The sequence below is a fragment of the Lipotes vexillifer genome, unplaced genomic scaffold (assembly GCF_000442215.2).
Source record: "Lipotes vexillifer unplaced genomic scaffold, Lipotes_vexillifer_v1.1 scaffold1586, whole genome shotgun sequence".
In the NCBI taxonomy this organism is placed as follows: Eukaryota; Metazoa; Chordata; class Mammalia; order Artiodactyla; family Lipotidae; genus Lipotes; species Lipotes vexillifer.
The window spans coordinates 201086-221270 of record NW_006792103.1 but is presented as its reverse complement, the minus strand read 5'-3'; the positions used below and the strand labels follow the sequence as shown (position 1 = coordinate 221270).

General features: G+C 40.3%; 1 protein-coding gene and 1 pseudogene across 1 annotated transcript in view; both read left to right on the top strand.

Moving 5' to 3' along the window:
• Positions 1-7874, top strand: part of SLC25A32 (solute carrier family 25 member 32) — a 49847-nt gene extending 41973 nt beyond the window's left edge. The window contains exon 7 of the mRNA XM_007465313.1: positions 7739-7874. Coding sequence (XP_007465375.1) covers positions 7739-7874 — 136 coding nt within the window. The remainder of the gene's footprint in view (positions 1-7738) is intronic.
• Positions 7875-18779: 10905 nt separating this feature from the next.
• The window catches only part of LOC103078789 (histone-lysine N-methyltransferase SETD2 pseudogene), a 5860-nt pseudogene continuing 4454 nt past the window's right edge, over positions 18780-20185 (top strand).

Genomic DNA, 20185 nt, shown 5'->3' with positions numbered 1-20185 from the left:
TAGTTTTATAGCAAAGACCAGTGCCTGTGGTGAAAACATGACTGATGGACCCTTCCTCCCCATATCCCATTTACTCCATAGAAAACCATGAGCCTCGACTTCTTCATTTATAAAATTTGAATATCTAGGTTGACAGAGTTGTTTATAAAAATCAAACGAGATGTGTGAAAGTACCTTGACAAATTAATTAAAATTTAGGTATTATAGAATATTTGAATGGCATTGAACATAGGAAGTCATAAAAAACCTAGTTTAATAGAATTAAGAAGGCCCCAAGGTGGGGCGGAGTCAAGATGGCAGACTAGGAGGACATGGAGTTCGTGACTCCTCACAACTAGGACACCTACCAGGCACAGACACCTAAGGAGATGAGAGGAGCCCCCGAGCAACCAGACCCCAGGGAATATTAACCAGGGTGAGGTCTCCCAGAGGTCCTCATCTTGGCACCAAGACCCAGCTCTACCCAACTGCCTGCAAACTCCAGTGCTAGACACCTCAGGCCAAACAATCAGTAAGGCAGGAAGCACAACCCCACCCATCAAAAAAGGCAAGACAAAAAAAAATGTTACGGACGAAGGAGCAAAGTAAAAACCTACAAGACCAAGTAAATGAAGAGGAAATAGGCGACCTACCTGAAAAAGAATTCAGAGTAATGAGAGTAAAGATATCCAAAATCTCTGAAATAGAATGGAGAAAGTACAAGAAATGTTTAACAAAGACCTAGAAGAACTAAAGGACAAACAAACAGTGATGAACAACACAATAACTGAAATGAAAAATACACTAGAAGGAATCAGTAGCAGAACAACTGAGACAGAAGAGCAAATAAGTGAGTTGGAAGGTAGAATGGTGGAAATAACTGCCAAGGAGCAGAATAAAGAAAAAAGAATGAAAAGAAATGAAGACAACCTAAGAGACCTCTGGGAGAACATTAAATGCACCAACATTCGCATTATAGAGGTCCCAGAAGGAGAAGGGGAGAGAAAGGACCCGAGAAAATATTTGAAGTGATTATAGTAGAAAACTTCCCTAACGTAGGAAAGGAAATAGCCACCCAAGTCCAGGAAGCACAGAGAGTCCCAGGCAGCATAACCCAAAGAGAAACACGCCAAGACACATAGTAATCAAACTAACAAAAATTAAATTCAAAGAACTAATATTAAAAGCAGCAGAGGAAAAGCAACAAATAACATAGAAGGGAATCCCTGTAAGGTTATCAGCAGACTTTTCAGCAGAAGTTCTGCAGGATACATTTAAAGTGATGAAAGGGAAAAACCTACAACCCAGCAAGGATCTCATTCAGCTTCGATGGAGAAATCAAAAGCTTTACAGACAAAAGCTAAGAGAATTCACCACCACCAAACCAGCTTTACAACAAATGCTAAAGGAGCTTCTCTAGGCAGGAAACACAAAAGAAGAAGCAGACCCACAAAAACAAACCCAAATCAATTAAGAGAATGGTGATAGGAACATACATATCAAAAATCACCTTGAATGTAAATGAATTAAATGCTCCAACCAAAAGACACAAACTGGCTGAGTGGATACAAAAAGGAGACCCATATATATGCTGTTTACAAGAGACCCACTTGAGACCTAGGGACACATACAGACTGAAAGGGAGGGGATGGAAAAAATATTCCGTGCAAATGGAAATCACTGGAGTAGCAATACTAATTTCAGATAAAATACACTTTAAAATAAAGACTCTTATAAGAGATAAGGGAGGGCACTACATAATGATCAAGGGATTAACCCAAGAAGAAAATATAACAATTATATATGCACCCAACATAGGAGCACCTCAATACATAAGGCAAATACTAACAGCCATAAAATGAGAAATCGACAATGACACAATAATACTGGGAGACTTTAACACCCCATTTACACTAATAGATCATCCAGACTGAAAATAAATAAGGAAACACAAGCTTTAAATGACAGGATAGACCAGATAGACTTAATTGATATTTCTAGGACATTCCATCTGAAAGCAGACGAATACACTTTCTTCTCAAGTGCACATGGAACACACTCCAGGATAGATCACATCTCATGTCACAAATCAAGCCTCGGAAGATCAAGCCTCGGAAAATTTAAGAAAATTGAAGTTGTATCAAGCATCTTTTCCAACCACAATGCTATGAGATTAGATTATAGGAAAAAAACTGTAATTATAGGAAAAAAACTGTAAAAAACACAAACACATGGAGGCTGAACAGTGCGCTGCTAAATAACCAAGAGATCACTGAAGAAATCAAAGAGGAAATTTAAAAATACCTAGAAACAAATGACAACGAAAACACGACGACCCAAAACCTGTGGGACACAGCAAATGCAGTTCTAAGAGGGAAGTTTATAGCAATTCAGTCTCACCTCAAGAAACAAGAAAAATCTCAATCTAACCTTATGCCCAAAGCAACTAGAAAAAGAAGAACAAAGAAAACCCAGTTAGTAGAAGGAAAGAAATCATAAAGATCAGAGCAGAAACAAATGAAATAGGAATGTAGCAAACCATAGCAAAGATCAATAAAACTAAAAGTTGGTTCTTTGAGAAGATACACAAAATTGATAAACCTTTAGCCAGACTCATCAAGAAAAAAAGGGAGAGGACTCAAACCAATAAAATTAGAAATGAAAAAGGAGAAGTTACAACAGACACCACAGAAATACAAACGATCATAAGAAACTATTACAAGCAATCTCTCTGCCAATAAAATGGACAACCTGGAAGAAATGGACAAATTCTTGGAAAGGTACAAGGATCAATCACAAGTAATGAAATTGAAACTGTGATTAAAAATCTTCCAACAAACAAAAGCCCAGGACCAGATGGCTTCACAGGCAAATTCTATCAAACATTTAGAGAAGAGCTAACACCTATCCTTCTCAAACTCTTCCAAAAAACTGCAGAGGGAGAAACACTCCCAAACTCGTTCAATGAGGCCACCATCACCCTGATCCCAAAACCAGAGAAAGATGTCACAAAGAAAGAAAATTACAGACCGGTATCACTGATGAACATAGATGCAGAAATCCTCAACAAAATACTAGCAATTCAAATCCAACAATACATTAACAGGATCATACACCATGATCAAGTGGGATTTACCCCAGGGATGCAAGGATTTTTCAATATCAGCAAGTCATTGTGATATACCATATTAACAGATTAAAGAGTAGAAACCATATGATCATCTCAAGAGATGCAGAAAAAGCTTCTGACAAAATTCAACACCCATTTATGATTTAAAAACTCTCCAGAAAGTGGGCATGGAGGGAACCTACCTCAACATAATAAAGGCCATATATAACAAACCCACAGCAGACATCATTCCCAATGGTGAAAAACAAAGCATTTCCTCTACAATCAGGAACAGAACAAGGATGTGCACTCTCACCACTATTATTCAACATAGTATTGGAAGTCCTAGCCACGGAATCAGAGAAGAAAAAGAAAAGGAATACAAATTGGAAAAGAAGTGAAATTGTCTTTGTTTGCAGATGACATGATACTATACGTAGATAATCCTAAAGATGCCACCAGAAAACTACTAGAACTAATCAATGAATTTGGTAAGGTTGCAGGATACAAAATTAATGCACAGAAACCTCTTGCATTCCTATACACTAACAACGAAAGATCAGAAAGAGAAATTAAGGAAACAGTCGCATTTACCATTGCAACAAAAAGAATAAAATACCTAGGAATTTACCTACCTAAGGAGACAAAAAGACCTGTACTCAGAAAACTAAGACACTGATGGGCATTTCCCTCTTTTCCCTTATGTTCTCCTCTTACACCAAAATGACTGCTGTTGCTAAAAACACAAACACAACCTGTGAGTGAGAATCTAGTCCAGCATCATCTGTCTCTGGCAACCTGGCCTCCAGCTGCTGCCTGGTTTAGCATCTTTTAATGTAGAAACCCTCTTTTCTGTTCTCAAAATCAGTAAATGCTTTGTTTCAAAAGCTTCTTATATTTCTGCTGCAGGTCAGTGGACCTGGCACAGATTTTCTTACCCTGGCCTCATCGTACTTTCCCTGACTTGAGGAAACATTTGGATAACAACAGGCAGAGAAAGAAAACCCCCAGTGGGATATTTTCTCTTTGAATACAAGACCCTCGGTTGAAGGTTTTTAGATCCTCTTTTCATCCAGAGGAATCCCCTTTACACCTCACATAGCGGGTAACCAAAACTGAAGTGTACCGGCTTGGGGTATCATAGGGAACAGAAGAGCATTGCTTCCAGTACAGGTCACAGACATGGGATCGGAGGAAGGCTTCGTTGTCTGTCGTCTTATGGAAAGAGGATCTTAGCATAAAAGGCTGCCTTGCTGTGGCTGGTGCATGCCCGTGGTCACCTGCATGGTCACCTTTGGGTTCCATAGTTTGGATGCTGAATGAGCCATTAGGAAATGCAGGCATTTCCCACACCAGCTAGAATAGCCACGCGGTACGATCCTGGGTTCCTGCCATCAGGAGGAAGTTACGAGATCTTCCCACTGCTTCCCAAGCCCTCTTCTCTTCTAGGCATTTCTGGAAAGCCTATTAGAAAATCGAAGAGAATCCAAATCCAGCTTCCCTCCCCAACCCTACCCCAAGAGTCAAAGTAGATGGTGTTGTGTGAACATTTATATATACACACATATGTTTGCCCTGGTTTAGTTTCATATATACAAGTACACGTTTATGTATTGTGCCCTAAATAATAATAACAATACTAGTGAAGGTTTTTCCCAAGCTTCTTGTTCCTTGGTTCTGGCTTACATTGGGGACTGTGCCACTGACCTGGCTTAGTGTTCCGGTCAGGGTTTGGGGAGAGCAGAGTAGCCAGGCACCCTGGTGGAGGTGGGGACCGCAGGGGCAAGTGTCTCAGAAAGTGAGCAGTGCACACTCCCAACCCCAGAAAGGTGACTTAGACAAACCAGGTGAGCAGGGCTCTTGCTCAGGAACCCCAGGGGACCGCTTTGCTTTCAGGCCTGTGTTTGCCCCTTCTCCCCACCCCAGGTCTGTTACCACAACTCCCTGGTGTCTCTTGGTGTTTAGTATGTCTAGGACAGTGGAATCCTTAGTCTCTCCAGAAAGGGGCCTCAGCATGGCCTTGAAGGCCTGACCAGTGAATTAAGGGATTCTGCACCCCACTTTTCCTGGTCCGTTAAGCTTGGGGTAGAGGGCGGCAGGCGGGTCCCCAGGCGTGGTACAGAGGCCAGAGCTGTGCCAGAACGGTGCGCCTGTCCACCTCCAGGCTTCCTGCCGTGAAGCCTTGTGTTTGCCTCTGTTTTTAACCTGTGCTGTCGTGAGTTTTGGTGTGTTTCTCTGTGAGTTTTTATTTAATTGCGTAACTTTGTTTTTGCGTAACTTTGTTTTTCCGTTACTGTGAAAGTAAGGTGTTGTACTTTTAATTTTTTTTAACAAATGTTACTGTTCTTATTTAAGAGAATAAATTCCAAACAGTCTTAAAAACAAAAAAAAGACACTAATGAAAGAAATCAAAGATGATACAAACAGATGGGGAGATGTACCATGTTCTTGGATTAGAAGAATCAACATTGTGAAAATGACTATACTACCCAAAGCAATCTACAGATTCAGTGCAATCCCTATCAAACTACCAATGGCATGTTTTTTTCACAGAATTAGAACCAAAAGTTTTACAGTTTGTATAGAAACACAAAAGACCCCTAATAGCCAAAGCAATCTTGAGAAAGAAAAACAGAGCTGGAGCAATCAGGCTCCCTGACTTCAGACTATACTACAAAGCTACAGTAATCAAGACAGTATGGTACTGGCACAAAACCAGAAAGATCAATGGAACAGGATAGAAAGCCCAGAGATAAACCCACGCACCTGTGGTCACCTAATCTATGACAAAGGAGGCAAGAATATACAGTGGAGAAAAGACAGCCTCTTCAGTAAGTGGTGCTGGGAAAACTGGACAGCTACATGTAGAAGAATGAAATTAGAACACTCCTTAACACCATACACAAAAACAAACTCGAAATGGATTAAAGACCTAAATGTAAGGCCAGACATTATAGAACTCTTAGAGGAAAACATAGGAAAAACACTCTGACATAAATCACAGCAAGATCTTTTATGACTCACCACCTAGAGTAATGAAAATAGAAACAAAATAAGCAAATGGGATCTAATGAAACTTAAAACTTTTGCACAGCAAAGGAAACCATAAACAAGACGAAAAGACTAACCCTCAGAATGGGAGAAAATATTTGCCAACGAAACAACTGACAGGATTAGTCTCCAAAATACACAAACAGCTCATGCAGCTCAATATCAAAAGAACAAAAAACCCAATCAAAAAATGGGCAGAAGACCTAAATAGACATTTCACCAAAGGAGACATACAGATGGCCAAGAGGCACATGAAAAGCTGCTCGACATCACTAATTATTAAAACTACAGTGAGGTATCACCTCACACCAGTCAGAATGGCCATCATCAAAAAATCTACAAACAATAAATGCTGGAGAGGGTGTGGAGAAAAGGGAGCCCTCTTGCACTGTTGGTGGGAATGTGAATTGATACAGCCACTGTGAAGAAAAGTCTGGAAGTTCCTTAAAAAACTAAAAATAGAACTACCCTATGACCCAGAAATTGTACTACTGGACATATACCCTGAGAAAACCACAGTGCAAAAAGGCACATGTAACCCAATGTTCATTGTAGCACTATTTGTAAATAGCCAGCTCATGGAAACAACCTAAATGTCCATGGACAGATGAATGGATAAAGAAGATGTGGTACATATATACTATGGAATATTACTCAGCCATTAAATGGAACAAAATTGGGTCATTTGTAGAGATGTGGATGGACCTAGAGTCTGTCATACGGAGTGAAGTAAGTCAGAGAAAAACAGATATCGTATATTAATGCGTGCATGTGGAATCATAGATGAACCTATTTCCAGGGCAGGAATAGAGACACAGATGTAGAGAACGGACGTGTGGACATGTTGGCGGGGGGAAGGGGAGGATGGAATGAATTGGGAAATTAGGTTTGACATAAATACACTACCATGTGTAAAATAGCTAGCTCATGGGACCCTGCTGTATAGCTCACGGAGCTTAGCTCCTTGCTCTGTGTTGACGTAGATGGGTGGCATGGGGGGCGTGGGAGGTCCAAGAGTGAGGGGTATATGTATGCATATAGCTGATTCACTTCATTGCATAGCAGAAACTAACACAACATTGTGAAGCAATTACACTCCAATTTAAAAAAAGAAAAGAAAAAAAGGCCCCACACCTGCTACTGGTAGCAGAACTTTTGCAAACACTTCTTTCCATGTATGGAAGACATGCATGGCTTCAGTGTGGGAATGTTTAAATTGTTATAGGTATACATCCCCACGCTTCTTTTTAATTCTAAAAGGCCAGGACAGAGTATTTAAACATTTAAATTCAGTTCACTTTAGTAAATATATATATTGAGAATGTAAGTGAAAAGTTTCAAGGCTTTATTCCAGTTCTAGGCATTAAGAAAATAAAGTTTTATTTTTGTGTGCTATGTTTAGTGTTGTCTAGCATTTTTATTAGTTATGAGATGTTTAATGCCTACATTAGATCAGCTAATACTCCTAACATGTTCACACATTTAAAGGCATTTGAAAGATGTTTATGATTTTATCTTCAGGCTAGCTCTGTAGGAAATTAAGTATATATGTGTATATATGTATATATATGTATATATCCTTTTTTTCTCTCTCTAAAGGAAAGAAGGCATCGGTGGATTTTACAAAGGAATTGCCCCCAATTTGATTCGAGTGACTCCAGCCTGCTGTATTACCTTTGTGGTATATGAAAATATCTCACATTTTTTACTTGGCCTTAGAGAAAAGAAAAAGTAAACTAAAAGAAGATAATTCCAGTACATCTGCCCAAGGCAGCCGTGTGCTGCTTTGTATTTGAGACATGAAACTCAGAAGAATACCACAATACCACACAGCAACATGGCTCATAATTGAACTCGGTCTATAATCATTAGAAGTCACAGAACTGCTAAGCCTTCACAATGTTTTTCTGCTTTTGCTTTCCCCATACGTATGGGACTTGGCTTCCTCTACCTGAAATGGTTGCCAGCAACACAACAGTAAAACTGACACCACATGGAGAATTTCACAGATTTTTTCCATTTCATTGTCCAAGTAGAAGCTGATTTGCAGCATTTGCTGAATGGATTTGAAGACCGCTCGTTTTTCTGAACTCGTTTGTCTGTATTGGCTTTAAAATCAACCTCTGTGCAATAGCAAAAAAAAAACGGCTTCTTAAAAGATGTCATTGCTGTTTCAAGTGTTTGCTGGGAAAGATGTTGCCCAAATCCTGACCATTTTTGAAACGGGAAAGTTTGGTGGGGAAAAAAATCCACTGTAAATGTGCTTTTGTTTTAATTCATTTGGAATGCAGTTATGTACTTAATTTAAGAAGTACCTGACATCTGTTGTCATTCCATCACTAATTTTTTTCCCCAGAAGCTCTTTCATCATTTAAAATGTAATCCTGGATCACATTATTATTTTTCGGCATAGGTACTTAAGTGTCTTTTTATAAAATCTGAACGAGGATCCAGCTGTGTCAGCCCTTACTTAGCGTATTTGTCTATAAATCACTTTACTGGTGTTGCTAATAGATCACCTTATATAGATACTAGAATGACTGGGGTGTGTTTGTTGACAAACTGCATGGAAATGAGAAGCTTTAGCTTTCTACTTCAGATTTCAGATATGTGGGTCCAGATCCCAAATAAGTCACCAATCTACACTGGTTGCTCAAATTCAGGTTTAAATACAAATTACACTAAAGGCCATTATTGATTTTACTTTTGAGTTATGGTAATTCTTCTATAAATATAAAGGCCTGCCCCAAAAGGGTACCAGAATGATACTAACATTTTTATTTAACGTAAACACCTATGAATGCTTTTTGCAGTACCATCTATTTGTTATAAATAAAATACTGTGGCTCTCAAAGCCATATTTAAATGGTTCTTTGAAAAGAGGTCTATTTTTTTATATTTTGAAAATGGCTTTGTTTTAAAAATATAAGTACCTAATTGTATTTACTGTATCTCGTTACATGCAGAGGAATGCATTATAAATTAAATGTGATGTATTTTCCTCCTTCTGAATAATACTATTATTCATATGAAATCCTGATAGTAGTCCCTGTATGGAAAGACAAGTTACAGTTGACATTTGGAGTTTTAGAGGTAGTGCCATTATTTGAATGCCTCCTGTGTACCCCTAAATTAATAAGCCGTAATTCCTGTCCTCTGAGAGCATACAGGCTTGTGGGATGAATAAGCATTAAATAACTACAGTTCTAGATTAAGAACACGCAAGAAGATTTCTACAAGCCCTGCACGAGTTCTGAAAAGAGAATTCATTCCACTCGATCAACAGCACTCCTTCCTGCTCTGTGCCATGTATGTTACCAAGCATTGAGGATATGGCAGTAAATGAGCTACAAAATATTCCTGCCCTCAGGGAATTTTCATTTTAGTGTGAAGTGACAAAACATAAATATGCATAATATAATTTCAAATATTAAATGCTAGAAGTAAAACTAAGGAGTTGGGAATAGTGTTGCTATGCTAGGTAGGACAGCTGGGGTCAGGAAAGGTCTCTGAGGAGGTGGTATTTGAAACATTTTGACATATGGGAGGAAGCAAGCCACTATGAGATGTTCACAAAAATCAGTCAACCTAAGGAATGGAAACTGTTATTCGAGCCAAATTTGGATATTACAACCCAGGAAGAGCATCTCAGAAAGCTCTGAGAAGTGAAGTAAAGGCACAGTTATAGAAGTTTGTTGAGACAGAAGTCTATACATTTAGATGACGTGTTGCTGACAGTTTACACAATCCAAGCCTAAGCATCATCTTGGCCCCTTACAAGATCAAGAAGGAATACTATCTTTTAAGGAGTTGTCTTTCTGATGCTAGGAGAGTGTTGCTCTCTGGTTGAGCAGGTATTTCTGCCAATGGGGAAGGTTTGGCCGATGCAGAATGCAGATACACAATGCATAATAGTGGAGAGAGAGGCCACCAAAGGGCAGAGAAAAGTAAGTTTTTCTTGTCTTGCCATAAAATATGACCTTTAATGATCAATGGGAGGAAATTGTGAAATAATCTTTCAGTAGAAAGTGTTAGGTGATCAAATATTTTGTCCCTCAAAACCAGGGTGGCTGCTTGCCTGTCCCCTGATGCCTGGTCTTAATGGCCCGATTCTCTCCTTTCGGGGGAGTTGTACTAGCAGGATGTTTGGCAAGGACTGACATTCAATTCTAAGTTGTCCAGTAAGACTTAAGCCAATTTTCCTCACATGTGTGTGGGGTATGTCCATTATTTTATATAGAAGTACAGATGTGATCTATAGTTTCAAGTCATTTAGACATTATCTTAGTATGAGTAGGTGACACAGCATGAAAGGCAGGAAAGTATCAACTTATAAGTTCCACAGACTAAATTGGTAGTAGTAGCAATATCATTAGCAAAGATTTAAGCCAAAATCCTCCTGAACAAACCCATTTTCCTAGTATTTCCCCTAAACTAGGAAGAGGATTGTTCAGAGCAGAAATCTTACACTTCATGGGTCATAAGATGAGTAAACAAATATCATGGCTAAATGGTCATGCCATTTGGAAAACTGATAGTAACCAGAGTACTCACAGATTGAGAGGGGCTGTTTCCACAGTAGCCATAGGTGACCTTGAGCCCAAGGGAAACCAGTTTTTTATCTTCTTAACCAACCTGGGGAGAGCCAAGGTCATAAACTTGTTCAGTAAATCCATTGGGTCCTGTTAGGAGCTACCCAGTATTCAACATCTAATAAAAAAGGAGTATTATGGCCAGGTTCAGAACATGCACCGTTAATTGTCCAGGTAAGAGGGTATCACTTAGTGATATTGGTGGCAATGTTAGCTTGCATGGTGCTAGAGTTTCGTTTGAAATAAAATTTCTAAGAACCATCCAGTTAGAGCTTTGGAGAGGAGAAATCCACCAAGGCAACCTGTGAGTACTGGTAATTGGCCACAAACCCAGCAATTGGATTGATTTTTTTTTTTTTTTTGAAACTTGCATGGGATTGAGCCAAGAAATACATTTGGTTCATTAGCAAAAGTGTGAGCAATTGTCAAAGTAATCAGTATACAGACCTGCTCTGGCATCTTGGGTCAGCTGTCTACTTCTGATGTAATATTCTCATCCTGGTCTGGTAGTGCTGGTCTTAGTCTAAGTCAGGTGTCAGAAGTTGGAGTTGCAGTTCATTCAGTTGTAGAGGTCTGATAAGGTCCCCTCTGAAGTGGCCCAAAAGAGTCCTTTATCTGATGTCTTTTCCAGTATATGCATAACCTGGTTGCAGGTCATGATGCATCTTGATCTTCTTCCAAAGTTAGATTACTGTGATAAACTTCAGAAACTGTGTCTTTTTAATGACTAAACAAGGAGTTATCTGGGAAGTGAGTCTTCGCCAGTAAATACAGACATCAATTAACAAAACTAGAATTCTGTATTCACTGAAACAATCTTTTTCTCTCTAAAAGTACCCTCATTTCTACCAAATATAGCCAAATTAAGACTTATTTGTTTGCAAAATAAGTCTGGGTAATTGACCACATAGACTTTTAAATTGGCTGTGCTGGAACTTTTCATAAAGAATCTCAGATTGAACTTTAAAAACCTCAGGGCTAGGAAACCCATACCAAAGGTATGTCATAGATTCAACCTGTGATATCTATAGATTTGGGTGATGGATTTAGGCGAATTCTTCTCTTCTCGAGGTCCCCAAAATACAGTGAGGTTCCTGTACCTTTTAGGAGGTGGCCTTCCTTACAGGCCTGATAAAGCTGCCGGGAACCTAAGCGTTTCCAAATTCTGGAGGCATCTGGTAGAGAGAAAAGATAAGGTTTCAGTTCTACTTACAGAGGTTTATTTTAAAGGTTTCCTTATATCTGGAAAACAGATTAAAACCCAGTAATATTTCAGACAAAAACCAAAAATTATAACCATAGTCTGTTCACCCACTCCTGTGTGACTAGTCCTTGATCTTAATCTTCTGCTAACAGTTACATGAAGCCATCCAGTTTATTAGAATTCTAGTTTCTTACCCAGTTCAGCAGTATGATGTGAAAATTATCAGAAATCTGTTCACGTCAAAAAGTACTTTCTGTGGATCTTCTTGAAGCATTTTGCAAAAAGAGTACAAGGATAACTGCCTATAAACGTCAAAAGACTTAAAAAAGTCAAGGTTAAAGACCTGATTATAATGCAATTGGAAAACTTGGTTACTGCTGTGACACGACAATTTAAGATAATTACTAAAATTATGACTGCTATAATTTTTAGCAGGACCAACCAGAATTTTAGGAGTTCCATATAATTTCTAGAATATGTATGTTAGTAACATTTACCCATAGGGTACAATCTAAGAAGTTTTATCACCACCTATTTGACAATGCTTCCCATGTAATTTAACATACCAAAGAAGCCTAAGTAGTTTAATATTCCTCTCTCTGAGGTGGAGAGAAAACAAATATTTTGAGGTATTCTAGGGACCCTTTGGAAAACTTCAAAACTAGCTAGTGGTCAAATGAGCTTCATTTAGGATTTTATCTTTGGGAAGTTTGTCAAAAATATCAAGAAGTTTTACAGCACTTGGTCAAATAGAATCACAGGTCACTGTGAAACAATACACATTCACTTAACTAAAGTGACAATAGGAGATCTCGCTGGCAAATACAGATCACTTAAACACAAAGAAACTCACAATCTATTATCAAAAGCAGTTCAATATTTTAAGAAAACTTTGTCCTTTCAGAGAACCAAATTCAGGTTTTGTACCACTTTACTTTTAAAATTCACTTTCTTAATTAAGTTCAATCTTATCTAATTTAGGCCAATCCTGATCATGTACAAAACTCTCAGTGTTCCCTTTGCACAAACATTTGACAACTTTATGTATCCATTTAGAAACAACCAGCTCTAGGACAAAATGACCTGTTTTTAACAAAATGCATTTTCATTCCTCCTTTTTTGGCTGAAAACACACATCCTACTTTCCTTGCATACTGAAATGTTTCCCATATAATTCTTAACCTTAGAATCTTAATCTCTGGCAAAAACCAAGAAGCGAGTAATTATAAACTGTCATACCAGCATTTCCTGATTGACAATTATGAACGTATTTTATAACCTCTAGAAACATACACCTTCTTATAGAATTTCTTTCTTCAATGTGATACAAGACATGTATCTAATAAACATCTTCAGTTTCTCATAAGACAAAAGTAGGTAAACTTAGGCCTGCCCAGCAATTAATGTTCTAGTATTTTATCCTACTTGTAATGACCCAGATAGTGAAGAAATTCTCGTAGTTTAACTTAGTTTTGTTTCAGGTTACCAAAATCTGGAGATATTATCCTTAAAGTAGACATTCCCAAAACAGTTATTCCTAAAGAGTTTACCTAAAGCTCTTATCTCATTTACCTCTATTTTATTTACTTAAAATGTTTTCATACCATTATTTTTCTTGCTGACAAACTTTAACAGTAATAAGGTCTTATTTGATTTCTAGTAAACCTAGGTACAGTGAAAGTATTATATTTAATATTGATGACTCAGACAGGAAAGGGGCAGGGCACAACATTTAAAAGAATGACATAGCCCAAGGACGCATCATAAACTGGTTAGAACCAACTAGGTCCAAGACGGCAGATGAGTCGACTTGAGCCTCAGTATACGCTCACTGTGACACATCAGCACGCTAAATGACACATCCGCAGGTGCCATGACAGTTCCAAGGCCAACCATAAAAGGTCAAAAAAGTGGGCAGTGGCCCAATTCCTGGAAGTCCCCACCTCTTCCCCAAAATAGGTGGAATACTCCTCCCACTCATTAGCCTATGAAATTACCCACCCCTATAGAAACTGACAGCCCTATATATACCCTGGGACCTCTCACCTTCCAAGAATGCCCACACTGTTTGTGGACTGTGTTTTTCCCATGGCCTCTTGCCTTCTGAGATGGCCCACACTGTGTCTATGGAGTGTTTTATCTCCCTGAATAAACCTTTCACTTTACCATGGTTTGCTCTTGAGTTCTTTCCTGAGCGAAGCCAAGAACCCACACTTGGTGGCCATTCCAGAGACTCGCCCGAGACCTGGGACATGACCATCTTCGTGCCCCCCATTTTCCTGCAACACATAGGCACCTGCCCTGGAGGAAGGTGAAGATTTGTTCTAAGACACTGACTCTTTCCTGCAACATCTTTTCTAAAGACGTGTCCGTATTAATCAAACCAACAAGCTTAGGCTAACTTTAATACCAGATATTAATTCAATACTGAACATTTTCCAGATCACATGAATCTGAAGTTCATTCTGGCCAGCTTCTTTTATATTTCCAAGTATTTTTGTAAACACTTAATTTCCTTTAAGCCAATTAAGTAGAGCTCTTTTACAAATTAATTTTGGCAATACCACACATCTGCAACACACATCTACAACACACATATAGCTACGTACAAACACACACAGAGACCTCATAGCTCCCATTCCAAAATTTCAGTCATGAATCAGGTACAACAATAGAAAATCGATCAGTTACAAAAGAGGTTGGATACACATTGGGTTTCCGGCAGATGGAACAAATCAAGGTCACCTGTCTATGGCTAAACACTTTTTACTAATATTTATGGAAAAGACAGTTAAGATTTCTATTTGTCCTTGATAAGTTCCAAATTACCTACCCCCTTTCCTGGAATTTGCATTTTAAAAACATAGCAGAGATAAGCGTTCCTGGAAAAATCAGGTAAAACATTTGCATCTCAAAGGCATAGGAGGAGAAAGGCAAGCTCCTTCTAGGATGACTCTGTTCCCATAAGGCCAGAAAACAATTTTTTTCCCTCAACACTTACAAGCCTCTTATGGTAAATAGGGGAGGTTTGGGGAGTGGTAAAAGGATTGGTAGGCTTTGGATTATTTCTGGATCCACACCTCTGGTCCTGTAAAGACTAGACTTGTAAAACAAGGGCAGTTTTTTTTCCTCAAAGAATTGGGTGGCCACCTCAATGATATCAAAGGACTGACACACCAATTCATCTATGTTAGAATATTTTACTTTCCCTCATTTAGCTTAGGGGAGAAGTGCCCCTCCCCCAAAAAACAATTCCTATCAGGCTCCAATTCCTATCAGGCTCCACCAGTCAGACTGGTGGCCTCCCATTTTGGGAATCCACTTACAAACACTTTTGAGGATCCTCCCCTGGGTTTAACTATGACCCTCAGTTTGGCCTTCGATATGAAGAGGCTTGCCTACAGCCTCATGTGGTCCCATTTCTAAAGGTAACCACTTAATAGTGTCTTCAGACTGGAAAGGCAGTTCAGAAGATTACTAGAATGAGTACTCCAAGAAGGATAGAGGGAAACTAGTTAAAGTTTTAGGTACTTTTTATATCATTACTTTCAGTAGCCTTCTACAACAAATCTTTCAATGAGGCTATTTTGGAATTTTGAAGCCTTTGGGGGCATCTACATACCAATTAGAATAGGTACAACAGCTTAAGATAAGAGCGCTCTAAAATTTTAACAACTTGGATGTTTCTCCAAAGGATCCATGGAGCTAGTCCTATAAATACTTTCCCCTGCTAATCTAATTTTAGAAAAATATTACCACTGTTGTTTCCGGTAAACGTTGCAGGCACAGATCCAGAAGACTGCCGGCTTTAACTTCACACTCAAACTCATTTTGGAGTGTCAAAAGGACCCCAATTTGGCCATTTCAGGGCCCGATTTCCTTTAGTGCCCAACTGAGTACTTGCAAGCATACATAAACCCAGCTGGTATTCCCACAGGTGGCTGTTTGCACGGGCACAATTTCCCAGTATTAATTTCATAGCCTAATTCAGATATGAGATATGATCTGAACAACTTTCTGAGGACAGTGTGGTGGATCACATGTGTGCTGCTTCTGAGTCTAGCTCCCCAAGGAGTTATCCTTGGATGGGTTCGACTTCTTTTATGTGGCTTGGTTTCTCCCTATGATAGCCTAAAACCATCATGGGTGGTTGGGGGGCTGGGTTATCAGCCTCTGTTGTGCCCCCTGGTTGAGCAGTACTTACTTTATGGTCATAGTGGGGTTCCCCTATAGGACTGCCTTGTGGCCAGAAGGAGCAATATGTCCTTTTATTCTTCCAAGGTGAATAATTCATTATTCAGTCTCTTATTTCAGTAGTAAAAGTTTTGTTCAAACCATGTATCAACTCATTCTTTAAAATTTAAGTCAAATTTAACAAAAACCCAGCCACCTGTGAAAGGAGGTGGCCACAAAGGAGGTTGGAGAAGTAGTCATTACACTGTTGGGGAAGAGTGCAGGCTGGGAGCCAGACTGTCTGGCTTCAAACTTCAGCTTTCCCATTTTCTGTTTGACCTTAGGCAAATCACTTTACCCTTCTCTGTCTCAAGTTTCATCATCTGTAAAATCAGTTCCTCTGGAGCCATGCCTGAGCTGGGAATTCTTGGGCAAGTATTTATTGAGGAAGTGCCCTTAGAAGAAATTTATAAGGGAGTAAAGAAAACAGAATTTGGCAGGGGAAAAAGAGTTTTCAGAAGTTCAGCCTCAGCCTGACCCAGCAGGGCACTCTGCAGTATGGGTGGACCACAGAGGCTGTCCTGCCCAGAGTTGAGGGGCTGGGCTATTTATGTTCCCATATCAGGCAGTCCTTGACTACCCGTGGTGTGGGAAGGAGGAGTTGGATGGCTGGCTGGGTGCCTCTCCTCAGTCAAGGGCAATCCTCCAAGTAAGGTGGAGGTATGAGCTGTTAACCAACACCTGCAGCAGCTGGGCTGTGGGTGCACCAGTCCTGTAAAAGGGATCTGGGTGGGTGGTCAACAGTATCTACTGCAAATGAGGATATTAAAAGTATGTAGCTCAGGAGACCTTCAAGATGCCAGAGGAGTAAGACGTAGAGATCACCTTCCTCTCCACGAATACATCAAAAATACATCTACATGTGGAACAACTCCTACAGAACACCTACTGAACTAGCAGAGATAAGCGTTCCTGGAAAAATCAGGTAAAACATTTGCATCTCAAAGGCATAGGAGGAGAAAGGCAAGCTCCTTCTAGGATGACTCTGTTCCCATAAGGCCAGAAAACAATTTTTTTCCCTCAACACTTACAAGCCTCTTATGGTAAATAGGGGAGGTTTGGGGAGTGGTAAAAGGATTGGTAGGCTTTGGATTATTTCTGGATCCACACCTCTGGTCCTGTAAAGACTAGACTTGTAAAACAAGGGCAGTTTTTTTTCCTCAAAGAATTGGGTGGCCACCTCAATGATATCAAAGGACTGACACACCAATTCATCTATGTTAGAATATTTTACTTTCCCTCATTTAGCTTAGGGGAGAAGTGCCCCTCCCCCAAAAAACAATTCCTATCAGGCTCCAATTCCTATCAGGCTCCACCAGTCAGACTGGTGGCCTCCCATTTTGGGAATCCACTTACAAACACTTTTGAGGATCCTCCCCTGGGTTTAACTATGACCCTCAGTTTGGCCTTCGATATGAAGAGGCTTGCCTACAGCCTCATGTGGTCCCATTTCTAAAGGTAACCACTTAATAGTGTCTTCAGACTGGAAAGGCAGTTCAGAAGATTACTAGAATGAGTACTCCAAGAAGGATAGAGGGAAACTAGTTAAAGTTTTAGGTACTTTTTATATCATTACTTTCAGTAGCCTTCTACAACAAATCTTTCAATGAGGCTATTTTGGAATTTTGAAGCCTTTGGGGGCATCTACATACCAATTAGAATAGGTACAACAGCTTAAGATAAGAGCGCTCTAAAATTTTAACAACTTGGATGTTTCTCCAAAGGATCCATGGAGCTAGTCCTATAAATACTTTCCCCTGCTAATCTAATTTTAGAAAAATATTACCACTGTTGTTTCCGGTAAACGTTGCAGGCACAGATCCAGAAGACTGCCGGCTTTAACTTCACACTCAAACTCATTTTGGAGTGTCAAAAGGACCCCAATTTGGCCATTTCAGGGCCCGATTTCCTTTAGTGCCCAACTGAGTACTTGCAAGCATACATAAACCCAGCTGGTATTCCCACAGGTGGCTGTTTGCACGGGCACAATTTCCCAGTATTAATTTCATAGCCTAATTCAGATATGAGATATGATCTGAACAACTTTCTGAGGACAGTGTGGTGGATCACATGTGTGCTGCTTCTGAGTCTAGCTCCCCAAGGAGTTATCCTTGGATGGGTTCGACTTCTTTTATGTGGCTTGGTTTCTCCCTATGATAGCCTAAAACCATCATGGGTGGTTGGGGGGCTGGGTTATCAGCCTCTGTTGTGCCCCCTGGTTGAGCAGTACTTACTTTATGGTCATAGTGGGGTTCCCCTATAGGACTGCCTTGTGGCCAGAAGGAGCAATATGTCCTTTTATTCTTCCAAGGTGAATAATTCATTATTCAGTCTCTTATTTCAGTAGTAAAAGTTTTGTTCAAACCATGTATCAACTCATTCTTTAAAATTTAAGTCAAATTTAACAAAAACCCAGCCACCTGTGAAAGGAGGTGGCCACAAAGGAGGTTGGAGAAGTAGTCATTACACTGTTGGGGAAGAGTGCAGGCTGGGAGCCAGACTGTCTGGCTTCAAACTTCAGCTTTCCCATTTTCTGTTTGACCTTAGGCAAATCACTTTACCCTTCTCTGTCTCAAGTTTCATCATCTGTAAAATCAGTTCCTCTGGAGCCATGCCTGAGCTGGGAATTCTTGGGCAAGTATTTATTGAGGAAGTGCCCTTAGAAGAAATTTATAAGGGAGTAAAGAAAACAGAATTTGGCAGGGGAAAAAGAGTTTTCAGAAGTTCAGCCTCAGCCTGACCCAGCAGGGCACTCTGCAGTATGGGTGGACCACAGAGGCTGTCCTGCCCAGAGTTGAGGGGCTGGGCTATTTATGTTCCCATATCAGGCAGTCCTTGACTACCCGTGGTGTGGGAAGGAGGAGTTGGATGGCTGGCTGGGTGCCTCTCCTCAGTCAAGGGCAATCCTCCAAGTAAGGTGGAGGTATGAGCTGTTAACCAACACCTGCAGCAGCTGGGCTGTGGGTGCACCAGTCCTGTAAAAGGGATCTGGGTGGGTGGTCAACAGTATCTACTGCAAATGAGGATATTAAAAGTATGTAGCTCAGGAGACCTTCAAGATGCCAGAGGAGTAAGACGTAGAGATCACCTTCCTCTCCACGAATACATCAAAAATACATCTACATGTGGAACAACTCCTACAGAACACCTACTGAACGCTGGCCGAAGACCTCAGACTTCCAAAAAGGCAAGAAAATCCCCAGGTACATAGGTAGGGCAAAAGAAAAAAAAAAGAGAGACAAAGGAATAGGGATGGGTCCTGCACCTCTGGGAGGGAGCTGTGAAGGAGGAAGAGTTTCCACACACTAGGAAGCCCCCTTACTGGCGGGGACGGGGGGTGGGGAGGTTCAGAGCCACAGAGGAGAGCTCAGCAACAGGGGTGCAGAGGACAAAGTGGAGAGATTCCCACACAGAGGATTGGTGCCAACCAGCACTCACCAGCCTGAGACGCTTGTCTGCTCACCTGCTGGGGTGGGCGGGGGCTGGGAGCTGAGTCTCGGGCTTTGGAGGTCAATTAAAGACCTAAATGTCAGGCCAGACACTATAGAACTCTTAGAGGAAAACATAGGCAGAACACCCTATGACATAAATCACAGCAAGATCCTTTTTGACCCACCTCCTAGAGAAATGGAAATCAAAACAAAAAAAACAAATGGGACCTAATTAAAAGCTTTTGCACAGCAAAGGAAACCATAAACAAGATGAAAAGACAACCCTCACAATGGGAGAAAATATTTGTCAAGGAGGCAATTGACAAAGGATTAATCTCCAAAATATACAAGCAGGGGGGAGGGGAAGATGGCAGAAGAGTAAGACATGGAGATCACCTTCCTCCCCACAGATACACCAGAAATACATCCACACGTGGAACAACTCCTACAGAACACCTTGAACGCTGGGGCAGAAGACCTCAGACCTCCCAAAAGGCAAGAAACTCCCCACGTACCTGGGTACGGCAAAAGAAAAAAAAAAAGAGACAAAAGGATAGGGACGGGACCTGCACCAGTGGGAGGGAGC